Source organism: Miscanthus floridulus, chromosome 18, assembly GCF_019320115.1.
Source record: "Miscanthus floridulus cultivar M001 chromosome 18, ASM1932011v1, whole genome shotgun sequence".
NCBI classification, from domain to species: Eukaryota; Viridiplantae; Streptophyta; class Magnoliopsida; order Poales; family Poaceae; genus Miscanthus; species Miscanthus floridulus.
In genome coordinates, this window is record NC_089597.1 from 74,500,672 (window position 1) to 74,510,620 (window position 9,949).

Sequence of the window (9,949 nt, forward strand, 5' to 3'; positions counted from 1 at the left end):
CTACTTATGAATTTTTGAAACATGCATTCAAATGTGTGAAAACAATAAGAAATCAAAGAACACATAGAGATTGACAGATGGGGCCCGCTGGTCAGTGATACCAAGGTAGGGGAAGCGCTCCGGCCAGCCCTATCTCATCGGCGGTGAGATCACCAGTGACGAGGGTGACACCAACATGTTCCCCTCATCAAGCCACATCGGTTGGTGGTGAAGACGTGACCTAGGGTTCACCAGAGATGGCTCGTTGGTGACAATGGTGGAAGGCGGAGGTAGTGCGGCAGTACGCCGACGTTCTTCGGCCATCACGTGCTCCGGTGAGGTATGCTATGACTTTGTGGAATCCTAATGAAGCTATCTAGGGTGTGTTAGGGTTCAAGTGAGGCGGTGGTAAGCTCTGCCCACGTGCATGCCGTGGCGGCGGCGATGGCAAGGAGGTACACGGCCATGTTTCGACGCCGTTAGGGCAGTAGTGTCTAAATGGTCACCGGCGAGAGTTCCTATGACCTATAGAGGTGACAAGAAGAGAGAGAGAAAGAATGAAAAGGCTCGAGCTTGCATTGACATGATGAGCTTGGAGCTCGGCGGCGCTCCGGCGAGATCACCGGTGGCGGAAACAGCAATGCACCCTTACCTAGACTTGAAGGGCTTGGCAAAGGAGTGGAGATTGAAGCATGGAGCAAGGCGGAGCTATTGGCACACTCAGTTTGAAAATGGTGCAGCGATGGTGGTGCTACGCGGTGGCAAAGTTAGCAATCGCAATGGCGAGCTTGGCGTCGCAATTGTGGATACGAGAGCGAGCGAGGGAGAGGAAACGAGCGAGAGAGAGCAGACAGGCGCATCGTGGCGATGTTGAAGCCCTTCCTGGCCAAACTGGTGGGGCCCATGCTGGCATATGGCCGCCAGATGGTGAGCATGGCCTAATGATGGTCGGCCACCACCGACCCGATCTGAATCGGCATGAGCCATTTCAGTTCAACTGAAACCGCCCCCTTCCTCACTCTCTATTCAGCGAAAACCATAATAATCTGAGTTGTAGAGCTTCATGAGTACTCCAACTTTGCTTAAATTAGTTTGGTCTAGATCGGCCTAGTTTTCAAACTACAGAATGTCAAACACTAGTACATTGAAACTATAAATCACTCCTAGACTTAGAAAATTTTCAAAATGCTAGAATAGTATTTTCTTGCTACTTATGCACTATTTTTAGAGCAAGTTAGGAGCTGAATTAGACCATGACCCAAAAATAAAAGTTGTTACCCTAGTTGAGTTCTACAACTTTGCTTTAGGGTGCAAAGTCTCTAGGGTATAGTTCAACTTAGGTCAAACATGCAACTTGAAAATGGTAGCTTACACTATAATCATGACTTAGTGGCCAAATTGGTCCAAGTCATGAATACCAAAGTTGTTCCATGTGACATTCTAAACATGTTTAAGGTACTCCTAGGGTCCCACAAGCATTTCACACATTAATCACATGTAAACCCTAGCCTAGGTGTAAATTTAAGAGACATCACAAGTGATATAAACAAGGTAGTGAAGATAGAATTTGACATGCTCATGCTCATGAATGCTCAATGATGCTTGTGCTCATGAAATGCCAATGCCAAATGCATGCTTAACACTAGGGTGTTATAGCCTTCTTCTCCTTGGCTTCTCTTTCTTCCTCTCTATAACCTATGCCTTCACCTTCACCTATAAAAGGGGAAGCAAGACACCCCAAGAAGAGGCAGACACACGAGCACACGGAGAACAAGCACACAATTGAAAAATCTCTCAGCACTCTTCTATCCTACCACAAGAGACTTGGGAACTCCTCCATTTCTCGCCCGTTTGTAACCCCTACTATAAACTAGTGCTGGTAACACGAGTAGCAGCACACTGGACGTAGGGCATTCTGCCCGAACTAGTATAAATCCTTGTGTCCTCCAAGCACACCATCTGAGCCAGACGTGTAGATACAAATTTACTAGTCAATGATCCAAAACTCCGATAGTTTGCGCGCCAGGTAGGGGCTTTTTGCATGTCTTGATGTTCATATCAGGCCTTGGATGGATGGTCGTGGCGTCAGTTGGGTCCCGAGCATGCACGTGCACTTTAGGAACCTAAACTTCATCATCATGATAGAGGGAGAGTTGGCGCAGCCTCTCACCGCCGTCTAGCCTCTCCACTCTACCAGACTCGATGCGATCATCAAGGCACTTAAGGAGCTACGGTTGCACGCGTCGAAGGCCTGTGTCCCTAGGAGCGACCGGCTCCTTAGCTTCGATTATAGGAGGCTAGAGAACTAGCTCGATGCCTTCCTAGGACTCCGACCATCCTGAGAGGACCTACGTTGCCTCACCTTCTCATTTGCCAATGTTGTGATGTAGCTTGCCAAGGGGGGACAGCTCTCCCTAGAATACCTCATCCGGAGCACCCCGACAGTGTTCCCATTCAGTCTGCGCAATGCCACAAGGACTGTTGGCCACCTCATGGCGCAGCGCATGCACCCATCCCCTATGAATGACGAGTTCATGGCGATGACCAAATATGTCATTAAATGTTTCCATGGCCTTCTCGTGGGAGATTCAAAGTCTCCCTCTAACTCTGACTCCAGTAGGAGGAGCCATCACCCTTGCGAGAATGTTTTATGGTAGGTACCCCCTAAGGGATGTGTCAAAAGCATCCATGAGGGAGGGGCTACCCCACCAAATGGCCTTGACAATGAGGTCGAGGGAGATGCAGGGGCCCTACCCCACCTACGTGTGGAGCAGCTGAGAGTGCAACATAGGGAACTCAAGGATGCACGCCTCCAACTAGAGCAAGAGGGCACAAAGCTCGAGCAAGAGATCAAGCATCATGGAGACAGTGGTCATGCATGTGGCATGGCCCATGACGTGAACTAGAGGATCATCAAAGACAATGGAGCCCTCCCACACTTTGCCTAGGCAAGCCAGAACATCACAGTCATGGTAGCCTTGCTGTGAGAGCTTCTAGAGCCTTTGACACCTGAGTATCATCGGGCCCATCATGAGATACGCACGCTGCTCGAGCGCACAGCAGTGCAGCAGGCGAAAAGCTCACTGTCTTAGCGATGCGAGCTCGATGCCAGTCAGCGTGCGCCCTTAGGACAACATGTCAGGGACATGTCTGTCCACCAGGCGTTGTGCGATGGTGGGGGGCGCCATGGCCCTAGTGCATGAGAGTCTCGGCCTCCACCATGATGCACGTAACACCCTAGATGCCCGTAGGTGTGGACGAAGTGGTGAGAGAGAGGAAGATGGCCATGGCTATCACCCTCATCAGGGGTAGATGCTACGATAGTAGCAAGGACCAAAGCTGAAGCCCCAACCTACTAGGACCTTAGGCCTTTGGCTGACACATCCTCAATGCCGCCTTCCCACCATGGTACCGACCGTAGACCCACATCCTGAAATACTCGAGGGAAACAAACCTTGAACTATGGCTTCAAGCATTATCAGCTTGCTTGCTAAGCCAGTGGAGTGGATAATGATAGTTTCATTATCCAGCAACCTTCCATTATTCCTAGGCCAATTCAACGCGAACATGGTTGGAGCACCTTCTGCCCAACCGGATTCAAGGTTGGGTGGACCTAAAGGAGATTTTCAGTGGGAAATTTCTATGGCACCAACACGTGTCCTAGGAACCCATAGGATCTCAAAAACTATCGACAGAATTTCGAGAAAACTCTTCATGAGTACATCTAGTGCTTCTCCTGGTAGTGCAACGAGCTACTTAACATCATTGATGCTGATGTTATAGGAGCCTTCCTATCTGGGACCACCTACGAGTCCCTAGTTCACAAGCTAAGACACAAGGGCCCATGAACCACCAAGGAGCTCCTCAACATCACCACCAGCCATGCCTTGGGCGAGGAGGTGGTCGAAGCAATTTTTGACCGCCCCAAGGGCAAGGCAAAGCGGGATGAGGATGCCAGCAAAGGCGCCTCCAACTACCCCAACAAGAAGAAGAACAAGCAGCGGTGCGAGGGCTCACTCATGGCCTGCTACCGACCGCAAGGGGGTTCAGAAGCCCATCGAGGGTGCCCCATACCACTTCAAGAAGCTGCTTGAAGGGCCATGCCCAAACCATACCTTCTCAATCAAGCACCTATACAAAGACTGCGTCCTCGTGAAGTAGTTCCTATCTAATGGCTCCAATAAGGGGGAGCATAGGAAGGAGCCCAAGCCGGTGGTAGACAACGCCAAGGGGAAGGATGGTAGCTTTTCGATGTTGGATGGGTGCCTCATGATCTTCAGAGGGTCGGTGGCCTATGAATCCAAGCACTACCAGAAGCTTGCACACCTCGAGGTCTATACGGCCAAGCTGGCCATGCCTTCCTTCCTCTAATGGTCAGAGTCTACCATCACCTTAGATTAGATTGACCACCCTGAATAGCATCCCATAGCCAGGAAGATACCCACTCATTATCGACCTGATCATTGGCATGAACTAGCTCACCAAGGTGATGATGGATGGAGGCAGTGGCTTCCACATCATGTACATAGAGACGCTCGACGCCATGGGCATTGACTGGTTGTGCATCTGGCTGATCAGGGCACCTTTCTACAACATCGTGACTGGAAAGCAGGTCATGCTGCTCGAGCAGATTGATCTGCCCATCACCTTTGGGAATTTGACCATTTATAGAATGGAGACCCTTACCTTCAAGATGGTCAGGTTCCACAAGACCTACCATGCCATCCTAGGATGTCTATGCTATGCAAAGTTCATGGCTGTCCCTAACTACACCTATCTAAAGTTGAAGATGCCGAGTCCATGTGGGGTCATCACCATCGACACCTCCTTCTAGCGCGCCTACGAGTGCGAGGTCAAGTGCTGCGTACATGCCACGATGATTATCGCCTCCAAAGAGCACGCAGCCATCAGGGAGGAGACCGTCAAAGAAGTGCCCAACCCCAAGTGGCCGCTAAGGCGGTCCTCATAGACCCCAGTAGCTCCAAGGGCAAAGTGGTGCGCATTGGCACCATGCTTTCCTCCAAATAGGAAAGCGCACTCATCGACTTCCTCCATGCCAATAGAAACACCTTTGTGTGGAGACCCTCAGATATGCCAGGCATTCCGAGAGAAGTCACTGAGCACACCTTGAAGATCAAGCTAGGCTCCAAGCCAGTGAAACAGCGCCTGCATCGCTTCAACAAGGAGAAACATAGGGCCATCGATAAGGAGATTGCAAAGCTTTTGGTGACCAGATTCATTAAGGAGGTGTATCACCCTGAGTGGTTAGCCAATCCTATTTATGCAAGAAAAAAGAGTGGGAAATGGAGAATGTGTGTTGACTACATGGGTCTCAACAAAGCATGTACAAAGATCCATTTCCTTTGCCGTGCATAGACTAAGTAGTAAACTCGACCTCAGGGTGTGAAACCCTTTGCTTCCTTGATGCGTACTCTGGGTACCATCAAATCACGATGAAAGAGTCCGATCAGCTCGTGACATCTTTCATCACCCCTTCGAATCATTCTGCTATGTCACAAAACCATTGAGGCCTATGTGGATGACATCATGGCCAAGTCCAAATGGGCTAACCAGCTCGTAGCCGACCTAGAGCAAACCTTCGTGAAACTTCGAGCAAACAACATCAAACTCAACCCTGAGAAATGCATTTTTGAGGTACCAAGGGTTATGCTATTGGGTTTTATCATCTCCAAGCGTGGCATCGAAGCCTAGCCAGAGAAGATCTTGGCCGTCATGAGGATGGGCCTGATTTAGAACATAAAGGGGGTACAACGAGTTATAGGGTGCCTCGCCACACTCAGCCATTTTATCTCACGCCTCAGCGACCGAGGTCTCCCTCTCTATCGGCTTCTAAAGAAGGTCGACCATTTCAAATGGATGCCCGAGGCCCAAGAGGCACTTGACAAGATCAAGCAGCTCCTGACAAAGGCCCTGATCCTAGTCCCACCGACCAACGGGGAACTGCTTTTGCTCTACATTGTGGCCACCATGCAAGTGGTCAGCGCTGCCCTGGTGGGAGAGCAGGAAGAAAAGGGACATGCCCTCAAAGTACATCATCCCATGTACTTCATTAGTGAAGGTCTTGTCTAATTCCAAGACTTGCTACTCCCAAATCTAGAAACTCTTGTACGCCATCCTTATCGCCAAGAGGAAGTTGCGTCACTACTTCGAGTCGCACCCGGTGATGGTTGTCATGCCCTTCCCACTCGGTGAGGTTGTCCAAAACTAGGATGCCATAGGAAGAATCGCAAAGTGGGCACTCGTGCTGATGGGTCAGGGGCATTTCGTATGCCCCTTGGATGGCCATCAAGTCCCAAGTGCTGGCCGATTTCATCGTAGAATGGACCGAGATACAAATGCCGCCAGTAGTCATCGACCAAGAGTACTGGATGATGTTCTTCGACAGATCGCTGATGAAGAAATGTGCTAGCATGGGGGTAGTCTTTGTTTCACCCCTTAGGGTACGCATGAGGTACATGGTTCATGTCCATTTCCCTACCTCCAACAATGTGGTCGAGTATGAGGCACTCATCAATGGCCTACGCATCACCATCGAGTTGGGCATCCGATGGCTTGACATCTAGGGCAACTCCCAACTGGTCATCGACCAAGTCATGAAGGACTCAAGCTACCACAATGCCAAGCTGGTTGCGTATTGTAGAGAAGTCCGCTAGCTAGGGGACAAGTTCAATGGTCTCGAGCTCAATCATATCGTGAGGTGGCTCAATGAAGCGGCCGACATGCTGGCAAAAATGGCATCTGGCCAAGAGCCTATGCCGATGGGTGTCTTCGCTAATGATCGATACATGCCCTTGGCCCGCTACAAGGAGCCAGAATAGACTGGTGATGGGCAGCTTGCCCTAGGCTCAGGGGCTAACCGATCGTCAGCTCCTTCCGACCTCAAAGTCATGGAGCTTGACCTAGATCCAGCAGCAGAGTCTGACCCTCTAGCCAACTGGAGGACACCTTACCTCGACTACCTCCTCCATGAGGCGCAACCAATAGACAAAACAGACGCTTGGTGGATCGCACATCACGCCAAGTCCTTTATCGCTATTGAGGGCGAGCTCTATAAGTGAAGCCACACCGAGATCCTGTAGCGCTGCACCCCATTGAACAAGGGAAGCAGTTGCTGAGAGATATCCATGGTGGGGTCTGTGGGCACCATGCCACACCTAGACCTTGGTTGGGAATGCATTCTGATAGGGCTTCTACTAGCCGACCGCAGTAGCCGATGTTGAACAGATTGTGCACACCTATGAAGGGTGTTCGTACTACGCTCGGCAGACCCACCTGCCGGCCCAAGCACTCCAAACGATCCCCATCACATGGCCATCCATGGTCTAGGGGCTCAATATGGTTGGACCTCTCAAGAGAGCGCCTGGGGCTATACGCACTTGCTTGTCGCCATAGACAAGTTTACAATATGGATAGAGGCTTAGCCGATCTCCGTGATCAAGTCTGAGCAAGCCATGTTGTTCTTTCTTGACATCATCCTTTGCTTTGGAGTCCCAAACTCCATTATCATAGACAATGGCACATAGTTCACTAGGGAAAAAGTTCCTCCAATTCTACGATGAATACCACATCCATGTCGATTGGGCTGCCATGGCACACCCCCGCATGAATGGGCAGGTCGAGCATGCCAATGGCATGGTCCTACAAGGCCTCAAGCCTAGGATCTTCAACTGGTTGAACAAGTTTGGTGGACGATGGATCACGGAGCTCCCCGTGGTGCTCTGGAGCCTAAGGATGACACCTAGCTGGGCCACTAGCTACACACTATTCTTCATGGTCTATGGTTCTGAGGCCATCCTCCTGACCAACCTCTACTATGGAGCGTCGATGGTCAGGGCATATGACGAGCAGGGAGCTAAGGCACCCCTCGAGGATGCCATGGATCAGCTCAATGAAGCATGTGATGTTGCCGCCCTCCACTTGGCCAAGTACCAGTAAGCGTTGCGCTGATACCACAGCCATCAAGTGTAGGGTCTGGCCATCAACGTCTAGGACCTAGTGCTCCGCCTCGACCAGAGCAACAAGAACCAGCCACAAGCTCTCTCCACCATGGGAGGGACCATATGTCATCATGGAGGTGCTCCGACCGAGCACCTACAAAGCTCAAGACCGTTGACGGCAATGTCTTCATCAACACCTAGAACATTGAGTAGCTACTTCGCTTTTACTCCTAATCTATGCGTGTACTTATGAAAATTAAGAATGACATTGTTGAAATGAAAAACACTTTCTCTTATCAATTTCGCTATCATCTCCTCGATCTTTAGTGACACCCGACCCCAGCAATGGCAAGGGGTCAGGCCTCACTCGGGGGCTGATAAGAGTATATCTACCTAGGTAGACATTCTCTATGTTCGAGCCTTTCTCATGTTAAGATCTAGAAGCAAGGGTTACTGGAAACAAATGCTGAGTAAACCCGGTCGGACTATAACAATCCTATGCCCCAGCGGCTACAACATTTTTGCTTACCAACGTGATTAGAGTTTTTTCGCCCTGCACCTCGAGCTTTACAGTCTTAACAATAGAAATGGTTAGAACGCATTAACCTTTTTATACAAAAAGGGAGAAGAGCCAAAACTCTGTTTGGCCATAACAAAAGTTAAGAACTTGTCCACTTAATTCAAGTTCGATGTCTAGCCTATCTGACTAATTAATTTCTTGGGGGGATGATCTCATCCTCTATCTTGGCAAATTAGTCATGTGCTAGAGGGGCCACCTCCTCCTCGATGTCCTCCAGCTTGGCATCGGTGTAGACAGGCATGAAGCCTTGGCTCATCGTCGCTAGATCAATCTTCTCATAATGAGAACGAGTGATCATGAAGGATTAGTGAACGCCAAAGCGAAGCACCTCCCTCATGATCTCACATGCTCGATCCATAATCTGGACAGCATGAATGGTGTACGAGCTCATCTCTGCCTCCGAGGCCAGTTTGAGGTCATCAAAGGCCAGCTAGGATGGCGATACATAGGGCATTGTGCTTATCACTCTCTTTTAGGAGGGAGGCCTTCACCTCATCGAGCTCCTTCTATAGGCTATGGATCTTCATCACCTTCACCCCAAGCTTGGCATCGACACCTGTCTAAGTCACATACTGACCAGTGTCAAAATGCCTACCATGGATTCCATGGAGAAAGACAAGGGAAACCTAGAACCTTCAGGTCCCTCTCCCCCTCAAGCTCACCCTTGAGGTGGCCAATCCGCTGCTAGGTCATCGGTGCACTCATGGCAAGCCAAGTTACGCTCCACACTAGAGCCCCTCTATGGCCTAGAGCAAATCAGTCCTACTCCTTTCATAGCCGCTCGGCCTCCACGGCATCCTTGTGTGCCCTATCGATTAGCACCATGAGCTTCTCCTCAGCCTCATATGCATCATCGCAAGCATCCTTCTCCCTGACTCGGAGGTCAGCCAGCTCTCAAGAGGCAAGGGCAAGCTCGGCCACCTCCTAACGGGCGGCAGCGAGCTATGCGGCCAGCCCCTCACTCCGTCGCATCTCCTCGGTGAGGAATTGGGATTTCTCCCAACTGTAGACCATAAGGGACTACGGAGAAGACAAGACTTAGAGGCGCAGAAAGGGAAAATGAGGGTCAGAAGCACGGTCATATCATACCTGGCAAACTAGGGTGACAATGTCATGCATCAAGCTCGGCACAGTGGTTAGGGCGTGAACCATGGTCGCAACCTCCATGTGGACGTGCCCCCATTCCCTCTCCTCCGCTGTGTCGTCGACGACAACCACTCGATCTAGAGACCAGGATGGCTCTATGCTGATCCCAAGCAGTGCCGACCCCTCTTGTGGCAGCAACTCCTCTAGAGCAGACCCTCTAGTGGTAGAAGGGGCAGGTGATGTGGATACAGAGGCCAGCCCCATCACCACATCTATTAAGGATGCCTCGGGTGCACCCTATTCTATCTACCCCGCTGTGAGCGTGGCCACCCACATGGAGGACCGC

General features: G+C 50.6%; 1 protein-coding gene across 1 annotated transcript; it reads left to right on the forward strand.

Annotated features, from left to right (window-relative positions):
- The first annotated feature begins 7,587 nt into the window (after positions 1-7,587).
- Positions 7,588-7,935, forward strand: LOC136524023 (uncharacterized). The gene has a single exon (XM_066517512.1). The coding sequence runs from the start codon at positions 7,588-7,590 to the stop codon at positions 7,933-7,935; it is 348 nt and encodes a 115-aa protein (XP_066373609.1).
- The last annotated feature ends 2,014 nt before the right edge of the window (positions 7,936-9,949 follow it).